Source organism: Biomphalaria glabrata, chromosome 1, assembly GCF_947242115.1.
Source record: "Biomphalaria glabrata chromosome 1, xgBioGlab47.1, whole genome shotgun sequence".
In the NCBI taxonomy this organism is placed as follows: domain Eukaryota; kingdom Metazoa; phylum Mollusca; class Gastropoda; family Planorbidae; genus Biomphalaria; species Biomphalaria glabrata.
In genome coordinates this window covers 65,890,624-65,913,008 of record NC_074711.1, presented here as the reverse complement: position 1 = coordinate 65,913,008, position 22,385 = coordinate 65,890,624, and the positions used below count along the sequence as shown (strand labels likewise).

Here is a 22,385-nt window from a genome sequence, read left to right as displayed (position 1 = left end):
CAAGTCAACACTCTGGCTGGCAAAAGAGGAGGAACTCAATAAAGGATTGTTAAGGCTGCTTTTTAAAACCAGCACACCACCAGGACAAAATGAATCAACTCAGCGCTGATTATTTTTCTTGATATAAAATAAATAATCCAAAGTACAAGTCACTTATACAATGACTTGAAATAAAACACATTAAGGCATTTATTCTCAAACATTTTTGGATGGCGACTACCTACATGACAAAATTTTCCTTCGAGCCCCCTTAGAAGCTAGGGACCTAGAGAAGACGATGTAGGCCCCCACAGTGAGGTCGGTGAGTTTTTCTAAGAATGTAATAAAAAATAAGAGCCTGCAATGATTATAACCCAATATTCAAGTTTTACTTTTCATTTAAAGCAATCAAACACTATATTTAGAATCCAAATTTACATAACGAAATTTCACTCAAACTAGTCCTTTGTTTTTGAGGGTTTTTAGTCTGTGTTACTGGTTTACCATGAATAAGATATGTGGAATTAATTTGTTTTAGTTGTTTTTTTTTTTTTTTTTTTGTTACTCTTAATTACTGACATTTTTCTGGGTGGAAAGACATGCTCCAATTTGATTCCCATTTCTGTAATTCATTTAATTCTCTTTGTAAAATTTCTGTATCTTGTGTTGTTTTTATTGTTCTATATATTATGCAATCATCTTATCTTCTTATCTTATATAATACAGACGTTACTTCAAAAAAGAAGATGATTACGTCCTACGCGTCATGCATTTAGTCATGCATATTAACCAATGACTTAAATTCTGCCAAGTCACTGGTTTTCCTGGCTAGCTCAGGCAACCCATTCCATGCTCTAATAGCACTAGGGAAGAAGGAGTATTTGTACAAATTTGTCCTAGCATATGGGACGAGGAATGTGCCTTTATCTTTGTGTCTTTCAGAGTATTTTATTAAATTTTGTTTTTGTATTTGAAGATTATGGTTCAGTGTTTTATGTATCATTGCTACTTTACTTCGCATGCATGACTGACGCGTAGGACGTAATCATCTTCTTTTTTGAAGTAACGTCTGTATTATATAAGATAAGATAAGAAGAAGAAGATCTTCTAAATGTAGAATTATTCTAGTTATTTGCGAATAACCTGACTTTTGTTCTTGAACTAATGCAATTTGGTAAATCATTTATGTAAATTAAAAATAGTTGTGGACCTAATACTGTTCCTTGTGGTACACCTGAGTTTACTGTGTTGGTGTTGATTCAGGGCCATTCAAAATGAAGATTATTACCTTAGACCAGATATCCCGCAGAAGGGCTGAAAAGTAGGCCTATATATATATATATACAGTGCTTTTTTGTAAAAAAAAAAAAAATAGGTGCCGGTACTCAGTGATTAGGTGCCGGTACTCAGTGATTGATTGGCTTACTTTTAACTACTAATAAATTAATAATAAGCATTAAGAAATAATAATAATAATAAATCTGGAAAATCCAAAGGGAAATGTTCTTTGCACGTAAGTGAGCCAGTACATAACAATGACTGATTCGAGACAAAACAGACCTATAACTACTGTGAGAGACTAGATTCTAACATCATTCATCGGAGTCATCGATAATCTGTACCGTACATCTAGTTCATCAAACAGTTCCATCTTTTATCACAGGGGTTGACACTCAAGTCCAGCAGACACCAGGTATCGAGATCTAGGTCTAGTTTAGGACTCATCAATTAGTTCCATTTTTTTTACAGGGGTTGACAGTCCAGTAGACACCAGGTATCGAGATCTAGGTGTAGATTACGACTCATCAATTAGTTCCATTTTTTACAGGGGTTGACAGTCCAGTCGACACCAGGTAGTTCTACCTAAGTCTACCTCTCCAACTTTAACTACGGCTTTTCGTCACCAGTTTCAACCACGTATAGCGTCAGAAGTAGACCAGAATGCATCATGAATGCATCATGATCATTCACGTGACATCGAGACGTGAAGTGTAGACATCATTGACTAGAATAATTCTACATTTAGAAGATCTTCTTCTTCTTATCTTATCTTATATAATACAGACGTTACTTCAAAAAAGAAGATGATTACGTCCTACGCGTCAGTCATGCATATTAACCAATGACTTAAATTTAGCCAAGTCACTGGTTTTCCTGGCTAGCTCAGGCAACCCATTCCATGCTCTAATAGCACTAGGGAAGAAGGAGTATTTGTACAAATTTGTCCTAGCATATGGGACGAGGAATGTGCCTTTATATTTGTGTCTTTCAGAGTATTTTATTATATTTTGTTTTTGTATTTGAAAATTATGGTTCAGTGTTTTATGTATGATTGCTACTTTACTTTTGAGCCTTCTGTCCTGAAGGCTTTCTAAATTTAGTGATTTTACTAAAGGTGTTACTCTAGTCAAATGTGAATATTCGTTTGTTATGAATCTCACTGCTCTATTTTGTGTCTGTTCTAGTTTCTTAATGTTTTCTTGAGTTGAGGGGTCCCAAACGGAGGATGCATATTCTATTATTGGCCTAACCAAGGTTAAATAACATTTTAGTTTTATGTTCTTATTTGATTTATAGAAATTTCATTTAATAAATCCTAATGCTTTGTTTGATTTTTTTGTAGTTTCATCAATATGTGGATTCCATGACAGTTTTTCATTTATTATAACACCTAGGTATTTTGCGTTTTTAGTCTGTGTTACTGGTTTGCCATGAATAAGATAAGTGGAATTAATTTGTTTTAGTTTTTTTTTGTTACTCTTAACAACTGACATTTTTCTGGGTGGAAAGACATGCTCCAATTTGATTCCCATTTCTGTAATTCATCTAATTCTCTTTGTAAAATATCTGTGTCTTGTGTTGTTTTTATTGTTCTATATATTATGCAATCGTCTGCAAATAATCTGACTTTTGTTCCAGGAGTAATGAAATTTGGTAAATCATTTATGTAAATTAAAAATAGTAGTGGACCCAAGACTGTTCCTTGAGGTACACCTGAGTTTATTGTTATCGGTGTTGATTTAGAGCCATTTATTATTACAGTTTGTTCTCTCCCTATCACAAAATCTTTAATCCACTGATGCAGTGGACCATTAATGCCGAAATATTTTAATTTTTTAAGCAAACTATGGTGGTGAACTTTGTCAAAAGCCTTAGAAAAATCTAGTAAGATAGCATCTATTTGTTCACTATTATCTAAACCTTTTGAAAAATCATCAATTAGTCCTATTAGTTGTGTTTCATATGATCTATATTTCCTAAAGCCATGTTGGTATGGTGTGAGGACATTATATTTGTCTAAGTGGTTTATGATGTTGCTACATATTATGTGTTCTAGGATTTTACATGTGATGCTGGTAAGTGATACTGGTCTGTAGTTTCCTGGGTCAGATTTTTCTCCCTTTTTTAAATAGGGGGGTGACATTAGCTTCTTTCCAGTCCTTTGGTACTTTGCCCTGGTTAAGTGAAGCCTGAAAGAGTATTTTGATCACTGGGGCTAGCTCATTGCTTAGTTCTTTGAGTAATCTAGCTGGAATACCATCAGGCTTAGACGCTTTATTTGGTTTGGTGTTGGCTACTAGTTTTTTAATTCCATTTTCTTGTACTACTATATCTATTCTTTTTACAAAAGCTTATATCAACTCACTCTGTCTGGTAAAAAGTTTATACAGAGCCCAAAAAAGTTTATATATTTCTCACACGTTATATCTCGGATCAAGTTGAATTTATTTCTTTTACCAGACAAAACAAGAATCCATTAAAAACAAAACAAAAAAAATAGTTAATTAACTAATGGTATATCCAACAAGGGAAAGAAATTGTACTTGACTGAGGTGGTGGTTATAAATTGAATTAGTCCCCTTTATACTTTGTAGAGATAAAAGTTTGAAACTAACAATAGATAACTATAAACCTTTTATTTTCATAAGCACCTTCCCTGGCCCAATCCTTACCGTATAGTATACACGTATAGTGTCAGAAGTAGACCAGAATGCATCGTGATCATTCACGTAGCCTACTAACTTGGGGAAACTTTAGTCCTCAAGTTCGAATTCAGGTCGTTCCCCTTTTTTTTTATATTTAAATACATTTGTAAGTACTTAGCTTAGCATCGTAAAAAAAAAAAAGTTACACAAAGCTTCTTTTACTTTCCAGCTCAGTCCATCTAGTCAAGGTGTTCTACAGCCTTCCGGAAATGCCGGACGCATGTATGTCACAAGACTGCTCCAGACGTTGCTCTTGCCATGAACATCGTGACTGTAGGACCAGAAGCACCTCACATCACAACTACTGTGATGAATCAAATTACGAGGAGGAGTCACGCACGGTAGTATAGCATTATAGAGCAACATACAATTTATGATATCAAACTAGTAGGCTTGCAGTTATACGTCCACCATAGCAAGATAATGCCAGTACAATATAGCGTGTCAACCTAGTAGGTGCCTACTATATACACACAATTTAATCAAGATTTCCTCTTTCATATTGACACATCTGTTATAGATTCTTGTAGGCGTTATATATACATTTCTTCCGTGCCTCAAACAATCGAGCGTATAGCTAGAGTATACACAATATTTTGTACTATTTGATATCTACACTATAAATGTAATATGTTACACTATAAATGTAATATGATACACTATAGCTGTGATGACTGCTGATTTAAGAAAACAGAGTAATTACAAAAGTTCGATAGTCTGAGTGTGACTTATGTAAGCCTTGATATACGATTAATTTCGATAACTTCATTAGCTGCATTGCCTTTGAACCTTCAGCCTTGAACCTAGAGTTATGTGTGGCTTTTAGTGAAGAATACAATGTACAGTTGTGTGTGGCTTTTAGTGAAGAATACAATGTACAGTTGTGTGTGGCTTTTAGTGAAGAATACAATGTACAGTTGTGTGTGGCTTTTAGTGAAGAATACAATGTACAGTTGTGTGTGGCTTTTAGTGAAGAATAGAATGTAAAGTTGTAGGTGGCTATTAGTGAAGAATAGAATATACAGTTGTGTGTGGCTTTTAGTGAAGAATAGAATGTACAGTTGTGTGTGGCTTTTAGTGAAGAATAGAATGTACAGTTGTGTGTGGCTTTTAGTGAAGAATAGAATGTACAGTTGTGTGTGGCTTTTAGTGAAGACTAGAATGTACAGTTGTGAGTGGCTTATGTGAAGAATAGAATCCAACAACACTCTACTGGATAAAGACATAAACAACGGGATAGCCAAGGCAATGGCCACCATGACACAGTTGCAGAAAAGAGTCTGGGACAACATATTGCTGACTAACAGTACTAAAGCCCTAGTCTACCGGACCTGTGTGTTGAGCACTTTGCTGTACGGAAGTGAAACATGGTCAACCTACTCATGGCAGGAAAAAAAGCTGAATGTCTTCCACCTCCGATGCCTAAGGCGGATCTTTAAAATAAGGTGGCAAGATAAGATAATCAATGAGGAAGTGCTACAAAGAGCAGGGTGCCAGGACATCCGCTCTGTTATCAGCAGCAGACGGCTCGGCTGGCTTGGCCACGTTCGTAGAATGCCAGTAAGTCAACTTCCACTGGACATCCTGTATGGCGATCTAATAGAAGGCAGGAGAGCCGCTGGTCGCCCACTTTTACGTTATACGGATGTATGCAAACGCGACATGAAGCTCTTCAAAATCGACACTGGCAGCTGGGAAGAGGTGGCACTGGATAGATCCACATGGAGAGAGAGCATAAAGGAAGGGTCACGGATTGCAGATGTCATACACAACAGAAGCAGAAAGAAGGGTGAAAATGCAACGGCGTCTGGTGATTATATATGCCCAACCTGCAATCGCAGCTGTGTATCAAGGATTGGCCTCTTTAGTCACATAAGAAGTTGTAAAGGGAAAAGATCGTCTCTCGAGACGTAAAATGCCACAGAATGTACAGTTGTGTGTGGCTTTAGTGAAGAATACAATGTACAGTTGTGTGTGGCTTTAGTGAAGAATAGAATGTACAGTTGTGTGTGGCTTTTAGTGAAGAATAGAATGTAAAGTTGTGTGTGGCTTTAGTGAAGAATAGAATGTACAGTTGTGTGTGGCTTTAGTGAAGAATAGAATGTACAGTTGTGTGTGGCTTTAGTGAAGAATAGAATGTAAAGTTGTGTGTGGCTTTAGAGAAGAATAGAATGTACAGTTGTGTGTGGCTTTAGTGAAGAATAGAATGTAAAGTTGTAGGCGGCTTTAGTGAAGAATAGAATGTACAGTTGTGTGTGGCTTTAGAGAAGAATAGAATGTACAGTTGTGTGTGGCTTTAGTGAAGAATAGAATGTACAGTTGTGTGTGGCTTTAGTGAAGAATAGAATGTACAGTTGTGTGTGGCTTTAGTGAAGAATAGAATGTACAGTTGTGTGTGGCTTTTAGTGAAGAATAGAATGTAAAGTTGTGTGTGGCTTTTAGTGAAGAATAGAATGTAAAGTTGTGTGTGGCTTTAGTGAAGAATAGAATGTACAGTTGTTTGTGGCTAAAGTGAAGAAGTGAATGAGTTGTGCGTAGCTATAGTGAAGAATGTATGTAGAGTTGTAGGCGGCTTTAGTGAAGAATAGAATGTACAGTCGTGTGTGGCTTTAGTGAAGAACAGAATGTTTGTCACTCCTGGGGCTCTCTTAAAATTAAAATTCTCTTTTCCAGATCTGCGCCTGTCATCGGTGGTAGGCTATCTTTCCTTTGGGTCTAAAAATGTAGATTATTGTTCTGTAGTCTTTGTAAGAGTTCTCCAGTGATCTATCCGAGAAGATAGAAGCTTCTAGCAAACATCATATTGGTATCACTAAGGGCTTGACTTGTTATAGTTGCACATAGTCCATTATCTTATCATCTTTTTTTTAGATTCAAAACTTTGAGACTTGTGGGTTGATTTTATTGAGTTTATTTTATTTCTCAACTATCAACTGATACACAGATGTAGGTGAAATGCAAGTTATCTCTCTCTCTCTCTCTCTGTGTGTTTGTGTGTTCCCCACACACTTTTAGAACTAAAGAACTTTGAAAATGTAAATTGTTTTCGCGAGAGGCAACATTCTCGACTTTTAAAAAGTTGTTGAAGTTTCAAAACGTCTCCGCAAACGTTATTCTTCTCAGCTTTCTATCTATTTAATATGCATATAAGTGGAACAATAATTAATAAGTAGTTTTTCATATTATCGCGTGAACTGCAAGGCTGATCCACATCTATAAGACACTTAACTAAGGATCTTTTAAAATTTTTTTTTACGCAATGTTTTTTTTTTTTTAATGAGGCTTTGAATAAGAGCTTGACTCTACTATATGAAATCATTTAGGCCAATTTCACATCTAATTCACCTTCACTTTCACCTATCCCTTGGTCTGCTGGACCGTTGGGGCACCACACAAGATCTGTCAACCTTCTTTCACGAGTCCTCTCTGTCATTTGCCTTTGATAAAATTTCATTCTGATATTCTTTCTGAAAATATTGAAACCTGCCTTTTAAACTGCCTGGGTGGACCACTTCGGGGGCCGATTTTGAGTTTGTCTTTGTAACCTAGTTCTTTATTAGATTTAAGTTTAAATTAAATATATTTTATTTTACTAGGATGAATAGTGCGCTATAGACGCCATCAGAATGTATTTCTAAGCTCTGATTCCAGAAAAGAAAATGTATGCTTTGGAGTGTATGTGTGTCATTCCAAGGTAACGATGAGGGAAGGGGAATGAATATTTCTGGAGATTGGTAGGCTTGGTCGTCTCTGATGGGCTGGTCTGTCATAATGAATGTTGTAGAAACCAAATGCGTTGTAGTCGCCAGGAGAAATTCTGGATCTCATAACGCCAGACAATGCTCTTCAGACCTGGATGGCAATGGAACCAGCTGCATCTCCATTATTATACCCATTAAGAACTCTCTTTTTTTTCTGTACAAGTAGGCCTATAAAAAAAAATTAAATTATCTAAGAAATATTATTTCCAAGAAAAGACTAAATGGAGTAACTTTATAACGTAACGTTAAGGTTCCAAACATTTTATAAATATATATCTCAGTATATAGAAAATAAAACCGAAGTTGTGGTGTTATAATGTGATTAGTTTTGTTTAGTATATTCTTAAAACCTACCTGGAGCCAATATGGGAGAGCACTCGAGAGAGAGAGAGAAGGCTAAGAGGTGCAGGAACGACTTTATGAACGTCACTGGTAAATGTTTGAAAAACACTGAACTACTAACATGAAATGCTAAATTTGGACTTTTTTTTTTCAATAGTATAAGTTTGAATGGAAACAATAAATTAAAGTCCACTTTACGAACAAGTCAAAAACATGTCAGTCTGGTAAATGGGGAAGAAATAACTGATTACACCTCATTTAAACACTATTTGTATTTCTTTCGGTCTTTCTTTTGAATGTTGTTTCGCTTTTCTTTAAAATCAAAATATAGACTCCACCCGTCCGTCTGGTACAGATTTTGTACACGTTAGTTCTCCCACTTTCCAGAGTCTCAAATCAAGTTGAAACTTGGCACAAGTATTGTCTCTAACAAAAAAAACAACAAAAAAACACGAATCAATAAAAAGAATAAACCAATTTATTAATTAATTATTTGTAATCAATTAATTTTGTTTGATACAGAAAAAGGTAAATATATCTTACTGTAAATGTACAGTGCTTTACCTTACACAAACTTGTTTTAAAAACTTTTAAAAATATTTTGCTTCTTTGTTTTTTTTTTGTTTTTTTTTTTTTGTTGTTTTTGCTTTTTTTTTTTTTCGCATCAAATTATGTATGAGGAGCATTCAAGACGCTTGATTTAAGTCACCAACTCCCCGTAGCACAATAAACTGAGAAGTGCATACTAGTTCAATAGAATACATACTACAGCTGCCTGAGTTGAATCTAAAGCTCGTCTTCTTTTCCTTTCAGAGATGTGAGTCCCCAAGATACAAAGTGATGGGCAAGCGAGAATTACAAGAGTCCTTCATGAACGAATGTAGCTGCTGCTGCAAAGCCAAACCGCCACCGGAACCGGAAAAACCTGGCTGCGAGATACCGGAACCATCGAGCGAAGAGGAAGATCAGATAGCCGTAGTCAGGGAGGACCCGTGCGAGGACGAAGGTGCTCGTAAGCTCGGGCTTTACGTCAAGATGGCCATCTTCTTGATCATGTTTGTGGCCCTGTCTTACCTCTTGTACAGGTTTCTCCAGTCGTACAGCAAGGCTCACGAAATCATGAATGTTATGTTTCTGCTTCTGATCACGCTCATCCTATTTGAGCCCAAACATTTTATACCCTCACTGGTCATGAACAATATATGTTAACTTTGGACAGAGCCCAATTTTTTTGTTTGTTTACCCAATATTGTCATCAACATGTTCACTTTAGGCAGAGCCCAAATATTTTTGTACCCTATATGGTCATGAACAATAAGTTAACTTTAGGCAGAGCCCAAATATTGTTTCTCTATTTGGTCAAGAACATCATAAGTTAACTTTAGGCAGAACCCAGATATTTTTTCTCTATATGGTCAAGTTCATCATAAGTTAACTACTATATCTGTTCAAGAACTCCATACTCTATCTGGTCAAGAAGAACATAAATAAACCTTAGGCAGACCCTAACTAAATAGTCGGAAACCAATAAGACAATGTGTATATACCATAGAAAACTGCCCTATTAAATACCGAAACTAGAATCACAAAGGCTTCTTTTATTTTTTTTTCAGCCATCATGGAGGAAAATCATATTTTATTTTTGTGTTGTCTGTCTGTCACATTGGGATATTAAAAATTTAAAGCACTATTAAAATTCTTATTTCACAATTGCCTTTCTTATGGTCGAATAGGTGTAGCTGAGAGCTTACCCTATGGTTTTTAAATGGCAAATGTACATTTATATTGTATGCACATACCACATGTACAATTTTGTACTAAATGAAAAAGGTATAGTGTCTAGTGTGATCTTAACACTTATATGTGCCAATTACATAGTAAGTCCAATTTGTCCATAAGTAAAACAGCTATGTAATGTCTTCCGAAAGCATGATCTTTAGTTGTTTAAAGTGTGTACAGCGAATATAGGGCCTACACATGTACAAGTTTTCTTTATAACAAGATGTAAAGGCAGTTTTTTTTTTTTTTTTTGACAGCTGCAGGAATTATCTTATCTTGTATAATACAGACGTTACTTCAAAAAAGATGATTACGTCCTACGCGTCATGCATAATAACCAATGACTTAAATTCTGCCAAGTCACTGGTTTTCCTGGCTAGCTCAGGCAACCCATTCCATGCTCTAATAGCACTAGGGAAGAAGGAGTATTTGTACAAATTAGTCCTAGCATATGGGACGAGGAATGTGCCTTTATCTTTGTGTCTTTCAGAGTATTTTATTAAATTTTGTTTTTGTATTTGAAGATTATGGTTCAGTGTTTTATGTATTATTGCTACTTTACTTTTGAGCCTTCTGTCCTGAAGGCTTTCTAAATTTAGTGATTTTACTAAAGGTGTTACTCTAGTCAAATGTGAATATTCGTTTGTTATGAATCGCACTGCTCTATTTTGTGTCTGTTCTAGTTTCTTAATGTTTTCTTGAGTTGAGGGGTCCCAAACAGAGGATGCATATTCTATTATTGGCCTAACCAAGGTTAAATAACATTTTAGTTTTATGTTCTTATTTGATTTATAGAAATTTCTTTTAATAAATCCTAATGCTTTGTTTGATTTTTTTGTAGTTTCATCAATATGTGGATTCCATGACAGTTTTTCATTTATTATAACACCTAGGTATTTTGCGTTTTTAGTCTGTGTTACTGGTTTGCCATGAATAAGATAAGTGGAATTAATTTGTTTTAGTTTTTTTGTTACTCTTAACAACTGACATTTTTCTGGGTGGAAAGACATGCTCCAATTTGATTCCCATTTCTGTAATTCATCTAATTCTCTTTGTAAAATATCTGTGTCTTGTGTTGTTTTTATTGTTCTATATATTATGCAATCGTCTGCAAATAATCTGACTTTTGTTCCTGAAGTAATGCAATTTGGTAAATCATTTATGTAAATTAAAAATAGTAGTGGACCCAAGACTGTTCCTTGAGGTACACCTGAGTTACTGTTATCGGTGTTGATTTAGAACCATTTATTATTACAGAATATTTAGAACTCCAAAATTGTACGAAAGATGTTTTTAAAAAAAAGTCAAAATTTCTCCTAAGTCTGTTATTAATGATAATTATGGTATGTCTGTTGGCAGACTGTTATGAATATGATACAAGTTTCAAGCTCTAGATCAAGCAATTAAAAATAAGCAGTGGTGTAGATGAACAAGCTTTGAGAAACAAGAGTGTAGTTATTTCCCCTAGAAATACTGAAGAGTGTATGTTACTTAGTAATATGTTGTGTCAGATATGAAGTCAAAAAAATTTTGTGGCTAGATAAAATAACATTAAGCAATTATGAATGCATGATTTTTATAATTTATTTGTATCATAGATTCATTAGTATCCTTTGAAAAACACATGTTTAGCTTTCCGACACAGTAAGATTCAACAATTTATACAACCAATTATGAGGTATGTACAGAAATAATCAATAGCTCTACAACCAAAGATAAAAAAACGAACATACAAGTTAGAAAAAAAAAAGAAAATTAAAAAAAAAACAAAAAAACAATTCAATAATTTACACAAAAAAAAAACAAAAAAACAACAACAACAACCATAAGTACTGACTGACTGTGTACAATATGTATACAATCCAAAGTTGATGGGATTCAGAAACAATAGGAATAAAATTACGAAGGTCTGGAATAGTTTTGTATATTTTATATTTTGGACTACTACACTTTCAATTAGTTGTTATCAAATCAGATACATTTAAAAACACTCAGAATAAGAATAATAAAGGATATTCCCAAAACATACAGTCTTAGAACTACAGACAAAGTTTATAGAACCAGACTTCTGTCTTCCCCATTCTGACACCACAACTGAGGTGATGGAAAAATAAACATATGTGTGTGAATTTTCAATGAGTCTTTTTGCATTCATACTCTTTTAACAATGGCACCCACTAGAACACGAAGGCCAAGAGAGAACAAAATAAAAAATGATACACCGTAATTATATAATTTAATCATTTTAGTTTCAAGTCTAAGTGTTAAGATCACCAATGATTTCAGCTAACAGTTTTCTTGTTCTGCATAATCTGAAAGAAAACAAAAGGACAGAGGTGAAAGTTTCCTCAACAAACGCAGAAGAACATTTTACAGAACGAAAGCGAGATTTAACATCTTCTATTTTACAAATAATACAAAGTCTTTCTTCTCAAACATGCCTCAGTTTATTCTAATAACCAAGTTGAATAAAAGTCAACTTAAATGGTCAGAGCACTTCTGCATAATTTGCCTTTTAATATTCTCTTGAGTCATAGTAAACAAATGCTTTTTAAATCATAACATCAGATAAGAATATTATGCAAGCATATATGGGGGGGGGGGGGGGGGGGTGTAATATAAAAAAAAAACATTAAAGATTTTTCTAATATTTTTAAGTCGGCCACAAAAACGAAATGGTGGCCGATATAAATCAACCAACGACGCTTCATGAGTTAAATAAAATTGAGCTCAAATGAGCCAGAAAGTAAATTACAAATTACTTTTTAAATTCTGTTCTACTCCTAACCTTTGACGGTATGTTCTTCTACCTTTAAAACTATGCTTTGACTCCATAAATTAAAGCTTAATTGACAATGTCATCAGGAAACAAAAAAATGCAAAGATAACTACTTACTGCTGCCATTGTGCTTCCCAGTTGAGCAGGAGACATTGTTACTTCCACACCAGCAGCTTTTAACGCTGCAATTTTTTCATCAGCTCCTCCCTTACCTCCAGCAATGATAGCACCAGCATGACCCATGCGACGGCCAGGTGGTGCAGTGAGCCCAGCAATGAAAGAGACTACAGGTTTGGCATTGGGTCCCTAAAGAAATATCAAAGCAGATAAATAATATTACATTATAACAGATAGATACACATATAGCAGTTGACTTTGAGAAATATCATAGCAAAAACTGTGTTACTAAATTATATATGGAAAAATATAATTTTCAACTTGACACTGAAGTTTGTTACAGCAGCCCTTGAACAAGCTTTAAATGGGTGCTCAAAAAAAGTACTAGTTAATAAAAACAGTGCCTTATTAGAGTTTTCCAACTTAAGTTAGCTAGATAACATGCTAGGCAAGCAATATCTTTCTTGTTTAAGAAAACTAAACAGGTGAACTTGACATCCCAAACCTTATCAATGCTTACTTTAAAAGAAAAAAGGAGCTTGATTTACTTCATCCTGAAATGTGTTCAGTACAAATTAGCAGCAAACTTTGGCTAAGTATTCTAATGATGTTTGCCACAACACTTAAAGTTTATAACACTTTAAGTATAGGTGTAAACATTGTTCAATTTATAATTTTTTTTTCAGACAAAGCTCTGAGAAAAGTGTTTTGAAAGTAACTCAACTAAAAACTTACTTTGTTATTCTGTGACAAATACTCTGCAGCATTTTCTTCTGCCTGTCCTCCAATCTCTCCAATCAATACAATTCCTGTTGATACAAAATGATATGGAATTATGCTATTCTATAAGTATTTTCAGATAAAACTAGCCTATCAATGATATGCCTTTACAAGTTATCTACAAGTTAACTACTAATGAATTAATAATAAACGTTAAAATGCAAGAAAAGTAATAATTTTTTCCCCACATTGAAAAAGGTGCCAGTATGCTGTACCGGTGCATACCATCACAAAACAAAAACCACTGTTTGTATCATTTAGAAACATACATTAATTGACAGCCAACAAAACACATAAAAACAGGAAAAGCATAAAAAAAACTTTAAAAAAAAACAAAGCTTATATAAGTGTAATTGTAACATATTAGTTTGGATCAGTCATGCAATTATATGTATGATTGATCTAGAAATATAAATCTCTGCGATAGAAATATTTCAATTGAATTGTTTTTGATTAGCTTTTAGCTTTCTCAATGCGTTATGATCCTATCATTTGTCTTGACCAGTTGTGAAAGGGGGAGGGAAGAACAGGATATCTTGGCGAATGTTTACATGATCATTTTTAAGTGAAAAACAAATTTTCACTCAGGGCTCAAGATTCCTCCAGGGACTAATTCAACTTATACCAACACATGTCAAGTATGATTTCTTTCCCTTGTTAAAAATACCAAACAAACTAATTAATTATCAATAGTTAATTAACTAATTGGTTAATTTTTTAAAATGATTCTTTTGTTGTCAGGTAAAAGAAATATTTGTGCAAAATTTCAGCTTAATTTGAGATTGGGTGTGGGAGAAATATTGTGTACAAACTTTTTACCAGACAGAGTGAGTTGATATAAGCTTTATAATGACATATAGTTGTCAAAATGAAAAAAAAAATCTATTCTGAACATACTGAAAGTTATTTTTCAAAAAAAAAAAGAATGTTGAAAGAAATATACAACAGAATTAATTTTTAAAGCTAACTGAAATTTAGTGCTTTAATAAAGTGCCTACCTTCAGTTTGTGGGTCATTCAAAAAGCATTCTAAACAGTCAATAAAGTTGGTACCATTGAAAGGATCACCACCAATACCAACACACAGTGACTGACCAAGACCAGCTTGTGATGTTTGTTGTACAGCTTCATAAGTTAAAGTACCAGACCTAGAAACTATTCCTGAATACAAAGACAATGGAAAAAATAGCTTCTGTTAAAAATTAATTATAATTTAAAACATGATGTTACGTAAAATCAAATTTAATACTTGAATTTACCATCAAGCTTTGTGTTAGTAATTTATTTTTTTTTTGCAAAGAAACTGAACTGTTTAGGCACCTATGAAAATGAAAAATAAAATGCTAACAAAAACAAATTAAGGTAAATAATTTGTGTAGAGGTTGGAATACCTATTTTTCCTGGTTTGTGTATGTGTCCTGGCATAATACCAATTTTACAAGCACCAGGCTAAACAAGAAAAAACAACAACAAAGAAACAAGATTTAGGTCATGAAAAAAGAAAAATAAAGGAACTATTTTGAAGTAAAGTTCCCTAAGCAATTACTTCACCAGTTTCTCTGACGTAACTCTTTTCTTTTTCTTGACCATATTATGCATAGAAAGTAAATTGTTTTGTTTACCTTCCTCCCAAAATGTTTTAAATTGCTTATGATTTAATCTTGGATAGTTTCCCTTTGAAAAACATACAGATTTTTTTTTCATTTTTAATGTTTTTTTACCAAGACAATATTTTTAAAAGAGTGGGTGCTAAAAAAGACTCTATTTTTCTATATTAATTTTCCACATGGTAGTGACATGGGATAGTGAATAAATTACATTATGTTTTATATATGTTATATATTAAGTTTTGTATACAAAATTATTGCCTAGATCTAGTTTTAAAGAGATTTGTGCACAATCAGAAAGTTGTTTTTTTTAATGATGTTGTTCCGGATTTCTGACCTACTTTAACCCAAGCCATGGGGTTGTTGAAAAATAAAGAGCAGAATGGTTCCTTGTCTTCCTATGTTTCCATTGCTGTTGCTCCTCTGTTTTTACAAGATTTTACATTCACATTTTAAAATATACAGAGTACATCAACGAACTTCATGAATGTTCAAATAACTAGAAGAATGTTTTAATAAAGAGACAAGAACTGTTTAAGGATATGGGTTTATCAGGGATATTTCTTTATAGCCCATGACAAGCGTCAATGCATTGTCAATGATACATTTACACACAGAAGATGTTTTTACAAACGTTCTTGTAAGATTTAAAGAAAAAAGGCTTGGTGTAAACTACACAAACACATATTATATATATGCCTATATATGGGATAATATGCATTTTAGTTGAAACATTGTTATAAACATTATTAAAATGTGTATTGGATACACGCATGATGTATTATTATGTTCTTAAAAGTTCTATCATTTTTAAGTAATTCACTGAGTTACTATATACAAAATGTTAGTTTCAAAAATGCATAGACGAAATAGATCTAGATCCATTTTATTACTTAGAAACCAACAATGAAAGCGTGGGGTACGACAATGTGGCCTGTGTAAGAGTAGATCTAAATGTATCCTTGACTATCTGATGTGTTATTTGTTCGCTAAACAACTCAAGCCTATTGCGCACAAGGAAAAACACATGGCAGTCTTTTTATCTTTTATAGCAACTAGTCAACATATCGACTACACACTAGACTAGCCCTAGAGCTATCTGACCAATTCAATACACACTGGTCTGCTGTCCAACTTTTAGTGTTCTACTCAAGTTCAAGCTTGTTTACTTTTGGGCAGAGAGGAAGGGATGGATTGGTTACCCAAATGCTAAGAACTTAACTGTTGGAGTAGTCATTGTAGATCAAGAAATCTAGATCTCAGTATGGCAGATTATATGCCAACGCTTTGGTACCTTCTATCAAAGGTTTAACTGTTTGTTTTAGTTGAAACTATTAAAAAATGTATCTCTAGATTCTCCTGTTATTAACAAATTATAGTTTGGCGCTAATGACTTAATTGAGAACACTAAATATTGACTTAAAATGCTTCAGATTCCCACAATAAACTAACTGAAACTAAGCTTGGTGTGTGATGTAAACACAACAACCATGTGACTTGGGGGGAATCCGGAACAACCCCATTCCATTATCAAAATAAAATTTCATTTTGGTTTTATAAACATTAATGAGTTTTATCCAAAAAGGGTGTGCATTCCCCTTTAATTCTATACCAAAAATAAAACATTTTCTGATAACAAACAAAAAAAGTTATTGAAGTTTAATCCTAACAGGGTAGTGAAATACTAATGAGCAAAATGGATAATTCTGTTGAAACTAGAAAAATAATTACAGAATGAAAGAGGTAAGATGACTGGCATGTGCAGAGCACAATATAGAAGAAATTCTGGATGTAATTTTACTTCTACCTGTAATGTTCTATTTAAACTAGACAAGTGCTGATAAAATGATTTCAGTATGTATGTACCTTTATAATGCCAGGGCAATTAGGCCCAATTAATCTTGTCTTTGCTTGACGAACAAGTCTGTGTTTCACCCTCACCATATCTTGCTGTGGGATGCCTTCAGTAATGCATACAACAAGAGGAATTTCTGCATCCATGGCTTCTAGAATGGCTGCTGCAGCAAAAGGTGGAGGCACAAAAATAACTGAAGCTGTTGCACCTGTGGCATCTTTAGCCTGTTAGAAAAAATATTATTTTATTTTATTACAATAAAACGGAATGTTTTGATTCATTTACAGTAGATGTGAAAGAGAATGAGACAGAAATAGAGAGATTAACAGTATATTAAACAAAGTGCTGTATCTGTGTCTTGAGAATTGTGATTTAAGTATTCAAGTGAGATTCATAGCTTCATATGCATATAAGAAAACTGATATGAAAAGTATATAGAAAGAAAAGAGATAGGGTTACAAACAAATAGAATCAGTTTGTCAGACAATTTTGGTTTTGAAAATTAGTATTAAATACCAATAAAATTAAAATATAGCGATAGAGATTCTAGTAATATTCTAGTACCTCTTTCACGTTGGCAAAAACTGGCAATCCAAGATGCTTTTGTCCTGCTTTAGCAGGAGAGACTCCACCAACAAAGTTTGTGCCATATTCAATAGCTTGTTGACTGTGAAATGTGCCCTGTAGATATTGATAAGTATGTCAACTAAAGAAATAATCATTATAATCTAATAAGGAATTATTACTCCTATAACTGCTTACAATTAAACAAACATTTTAAAATTTAAAGGCAAAAAAAAGAAAGTGTAACTATGAAAAACAATTAATATATTTTCTTTCAAATGCATATCTAACATGGCAAAATATGTAGATATAGTTAATTTATAATTTATTTAATACAAATGGAATGAAAAAAAAAAAAAGGGACAAAAAAACAACAACAACAACAAAAAAAAAACAACAGAAAAGTTGCCGACTTTTTTTCCCTAATGATCTAATTACCTGTTTTCCAGTGAACCCTTGACAGATAACTTTAGTATTTTTATCTATCATCAAGTTGGGTCGTGTGGCTGTGTAGACACTACGAGAAACAGCTCTGGCAACACCTATAGTTGACAATCAATTATATTTTTTAATAGTGAAAGAATTTATAGGTGATGAGTTTTAGACACAGGAAAGTAAATATACTAAGATCCATATCTCAAATTTTTTATCATAATGACTCAATAGATCTATGTATGTGTAATTTTCACAATAACCATCAGTAACAATGAACATTACTACCCTACTCGCTGAAGGGAGTGATGGCTGAATAGTCAAATGCTTGGTGTCCTAACCAAGGGTCTCAAGTTTGATCAAGAATGAGTTTCAATTTTAGCATTTTTAGGATGCCCCTGTGTTTCTTGAAATTTAATGGGTACCTGACAATAGTTCTGGAAAGGAAAGGTCGTCGGTCATTGAATTGTGCCAGCCACATGACACCCTTGTCATTGGACTGACTAGAACTAAAAGAGGTCTAATACTACAGACATTAAATAGATTTAGGTAGATTGATAGTAGATAATGGTGAGGCAACACCTATATTTTATGTGAGCAAGCTATATTTTGCCAGGCCCTCTTGTGGTGAAAAATATGAATATTGTAAAATAATTATCATTTGAAACTGTCAAATATTTATTTATAAAATTTAATTATAGAAAAAAAATAGTAACACAACGATCTTATTTAGAGTGAACTTTTATACTGGTATTTAGTCTAATACTAAATGAAATACACCAATTTATGGTATTCTGTGATTCTTCAGATGCCATATTAAAACTTAGATTTTTTTTTTAAATATGATAATTTCCAACACAAAGATTTAGCAAAGCTATTGCTATCATTGTTAATAAGCTTATTTACATTGATTCTTTTAATTATATTAGGCTGGAAAATCTTATATTTTATTTTATTCCTAAAAATAATAGGCTAAAAAATGGAAAAACTGTTTAATAACAAACCAACAGACATGTATTTTAATTAAGCTAATTTTATTTTAAAAAATATAATCTAAAAGATATTTAATATTTTACTTTTTTGTCTGTTGCCAGCAGGGTTGGAATAGACAATAAAGAATGTTGATAAAAATGGATGCCAAAACTTAATTCAGTAAGCCTTAAAAGAAAGTGATTTTTTTTTTTATTAAACCTAAAAAATAATAATATACTGATGAAATGACTGGGGATGAAATTAACTAAAGACAGACAGGACAGTGTTACTTTTCCCACTCTCAATTGCTTCCTCATCTGTTTATAACAGACGCCACAACAAGGCCATTAGACACAAGTTTTACCTATACTGTAGCCTACCTAGGTCTAGTTAACCCAAATTTAAAAAAAAAACTACGCGACCCCCGCTTGTCTCACTCTGCTCAGTTGCTGTGGCCTAATTTGGTACCTGATCAATCAATAATTGTCCCTCCCTCTACGTTTTTTTTACATTTGTAGACCATTAGTTGTAATATAGTCGAGAGGCAAAATAGTAATAAAATAGTGTAAAAAAATTTAGATCTAGCGTTCGTTAGTGTCATTGATACTAGTGATAAAGGCTGTTTGTCAATGCCATTGATAATAATAAACGAATATTAGTGAACACCCCTATTTACACAAAGGTTATGACGTATGTGTTTTAGGGCCTATTTAGAAGAATTTTAGATCTATAGATCTTGTTTAGATGGTACCTAAATTTTTTTTTAAAAATCTCCTTCTCCCACCCGGACCTACCCTAATTCTGTCCTGGAAGAAAAATGGCATCGTCCTACCAGTGCTCTTCAGTCTTTGAACCCGTGTAAAACCATTGCTTTTCAGAGTAAACGAAACTAAATGTGTCTGAACTATAAAGAAATGCTATGGAGTAAAAAAAACAATAGACTAGTTTCGTCATACCTGTCAAAATAAAGGCTCATTTTAACAAAGATTGTGGGCAATGTGGGGTGTTCGCTAATTTCAGAAAACATAGTAGGGTGTTTGTTAAACGGAAATGACTATAGACTAAGTCTAAGTATAAGTAGTAATAGTAGTATATAATAAGTATAGTCAAGTCAGTATTCATAGATTCTAGAAGAAGTACAAGTAGAAATCTTTAAAATTTAAATCTATCACCTACTCACTACTGATCTAGTCTGCCTAGTAATCTACTTTAACTTAATCTAGATTAAACGATTATATTATTTATATATAGATAGACTGAGTGATAATCATAATGTCACTTCAGTGATACTAAGACTAAGTAAGTACTAGATCTAAGTACTACTGAGACTGAGTCATGAGTGATACTGATACTCGAATCATCGAATGACTCGGAGTCGATAGATCATAGATAGACCCACTACGTATTTTTAATAACTTTAACTTGAGAAAGTGATTTCGCAACCTCAGCTGATTAGCATAATTATTGGAATACACGATGATACTCTAGATTTATATTTTAGATATATAAAAAAATTTTAATTTCTACTTAAAATAATTGTGTTTAGCATACCAGGCAACCTTGCAAGAACCTTGTTGTAGGCAGACATGTTGATAGAAGCAAAGTTCAAGGCTCAAAGTAAATAATGTACTCTAAAGATGTATTTCTAAACAAAAGAGTTACTCTACAAGAAGTAGTGCTAAGTACAACTACATTTGCATGGGCATAACGCATTTACTAATGGTACATTTTACTCGTCCACTAACAAAAAACTTTTGCTAAAAATAAAAGTAGACAATAACTATTCTTGTTTAGCTTCAGTTTTAAACTCGCTAGTCAGCTTTTTTAAAATTTTGTGTCCCACACCCAAATGGAAGAATGCATTATATTGTGCTGACAAAATGAGGAAAGGGGCGTGAAAGCGCACCGGTCATTTTATTTTTTCAATGGCAAAAAAGTTCTGCTCATTAGCGGTGTAGTAGTAAGTCCAATTATGAGTTATAATCCAGCTAAAACGACGTTCATACCAATGTTTAAATAATTAAGATATTTAGTTAAGTGATGTCGTTTCATCTTCTAAGTAGGACCTTCCATGCGAAGCATGCTGCAACCTATCGATTCAAAATAATCTCAGAAGTTCATATTTCAATATGTGTTAGCGGCTTAGTCAATAACACCAACAATACTAAAACCTTAGTCTACCGGACCTGTGTAATGAGCACTTTGCTGTACGGAAGTAAAACATGGTCAACCTACTCATGGCAGTAAAAAGCTAATTATCTTCCACATCCGATGCCTAAGGCGGATATTTAAAATAGGTGGCAAGATAATAACCAATAAGGAAGTGCTACAAAGAGCAGGGTGCCAGGACATCCGCTATGTTATCAGCAGCAGACGCCTTGGATGGCATGGCCACGTTCATAGAATGCCAGTAGGTCGACTCCCACAAGACATTCTGTATGGAGAGATGCTGGTCGCCCACTTTTACGGTATACGGATGTATGCTAACGCGACACAAAGCTCTTCAAAATCGACACTAGCAGCTGGGGAAAAGTGGCACTGGATAGATCCACATGGAGAACGAGCATAAAAGAAGGATCCCGGATAGCAGATGTCATACACAAAGAAGCAGAAAGAAGAGTGAAAATGCAACGGCGCCTGGTGATTAGGCCTACATATGCCCTACATGTGACCGCAGCTGAGTATTAAAGATTGGCCTTTTTAGTCACGCAAGAAGTTGTAAAGGGAAAACTTTGTCTCTCAAGACTTAAAATGCCAGAGAGAGAGAGAGAGAGAGAGAGTAGCCCTATACCTATCATTCATACATCGGAACGGTCAAATTTCATCCGAGTGACGAACCATCTTTGTATTGATGTCTTTTGCATGAACATGCATGCCCGATAACAGACGTCTTTCTGAACACGAGGATTATCCTACGACGATCAGGCGTATTACAAATGCGCATGCTCTGCTGTCTTGAAAGTCTCTCACACATAATTATCGACCTGCCTCACCCCTTAACCGTAATTTTATGTTATTGACCTGCGCTCTTGTTACTATGAGAAAAGTGCGTTGTGGACGACAGGTGAATGATTTTTTTTTTTTTTTGTAAATTCAAAATGCATGAATACGCTTGGTGCCCTGCTGATGAAGCTTGCAGTGCTACCCCAGCCCTTCAGCTGACTAAGAGAGAAGCGAACCTAAGGCCTAAATTTTGTGGTTGGGGTTGAAGGGGCCTCACTGGTTTGGGTAAAACCTCAAAAAGGTTTTCATTACAAGGCTTATATTTACACACCCCGTCTGTCTAGTACAATTAATGTGCTTTTTTTTCTCCTACTACCCATTCTAGGATAAAGTTGAAATTTTGCATAATTATTCACAGTCGATGACAATATATGACTAAAAAAATAACTAATTAATTAATCAGTTAGTGGTAATTAATAAATTTGATTTA

At 33.9% G+C, this 22,385-nt stretch overlaps 2 protein-coding genes across 2 annotated transcripts; one reads left to right on the top strand and one right to left on the bottom strand.

Moving 5' to 3' along the window:
* Positions 1-1,527: 1,527 nt before the first annotated feature.
* On the top strand, positions 1,528-11,625 carry LOC129922482 (uncharacterized). The gene is made up of 3 exons (XM_056008826.1): positions 1,528-1,672; positions 4,135-4,306; positions 8,882-11,625. Exons 2-3 carry the CDS (start codon positions 4,175-4,177, stop codon positions 9,275-9,277), a joined length of 528 nt encoding a protein of 175 aa, XP_055864801.1. The 5' UTR covers positions 1,528-1,672; positions 4,135-4,174; the 3' UTR covers positions 9,278-11,625.
* On the bottom strand, positions 11,414-20,646 carry LOC106073716 (succinate--CoA ligase [ADP/GDP-forming] subunit alpha, mitochondrial-like). The gene is made up of 9 exons (XM_013234348.2): positions 20,504-20,646; positions 17,987-18,090; positions 17,549-17,665; positions 16,996-17,208; positions 14,914-14,971; positions 14,522-14,683; positions 13,479-13,552; positions 12,744-12,932; positions 11,414-12,159 (listed from the first exon to the last, which is right to left on the bottom strand). Exons 1-9 carry the CDS (start codon positions 20,538-20,540, stop codon positions 12,130-12,132), a joined length of 984 nt encoding a protein of 327 aa, XP_013089802.2. The 5' UTR covers positions 20,541-20,646; the 3' UTR covers positions 11,414-12,129.
* Between the last annotated feature and the right edge of the window lie 1,739 nt (positions 20,647-22,385).

Bases quoted from the DNA above. Each gene is read 5' to 3' on its own strand.
- LOC106073716 (XM_013234348.2), bottom strand. From the start codon at position 20,540: ATGTCTGCCTACAACAAGGTTCTTGCAAGGTTGCCTG. The intron at 18,091-20,503 runs GTATGCTAAACA...TGTCAACTATAG, and splicing joins GGTTCTTGCAAGGTTGCCTG to GTGTTGCCAGAGCTGTTTCT. The intron at 14,972-16,995 runs GTACATACATAC...TTTCTTGTTTAG, and splicing joins ATTGCCCTGGCATTATAAAG to CCTGGTGCTTGTAAAATTGG.
- LOC129922482 (XM_056008826.1), top strand. From the start codon at position 4,175: ATGCCGGACGCATGTATGTCACAAGACTGCTCCAGACGTTGCTCTTGC. The intron at 4,307-8,881 runs GTAGTATAGCAT...TTTTCCTTTCAG, and splicing joins ACGAGGAGGAGTCACGCACG to AGATGTGAGTCCCCAAGATA.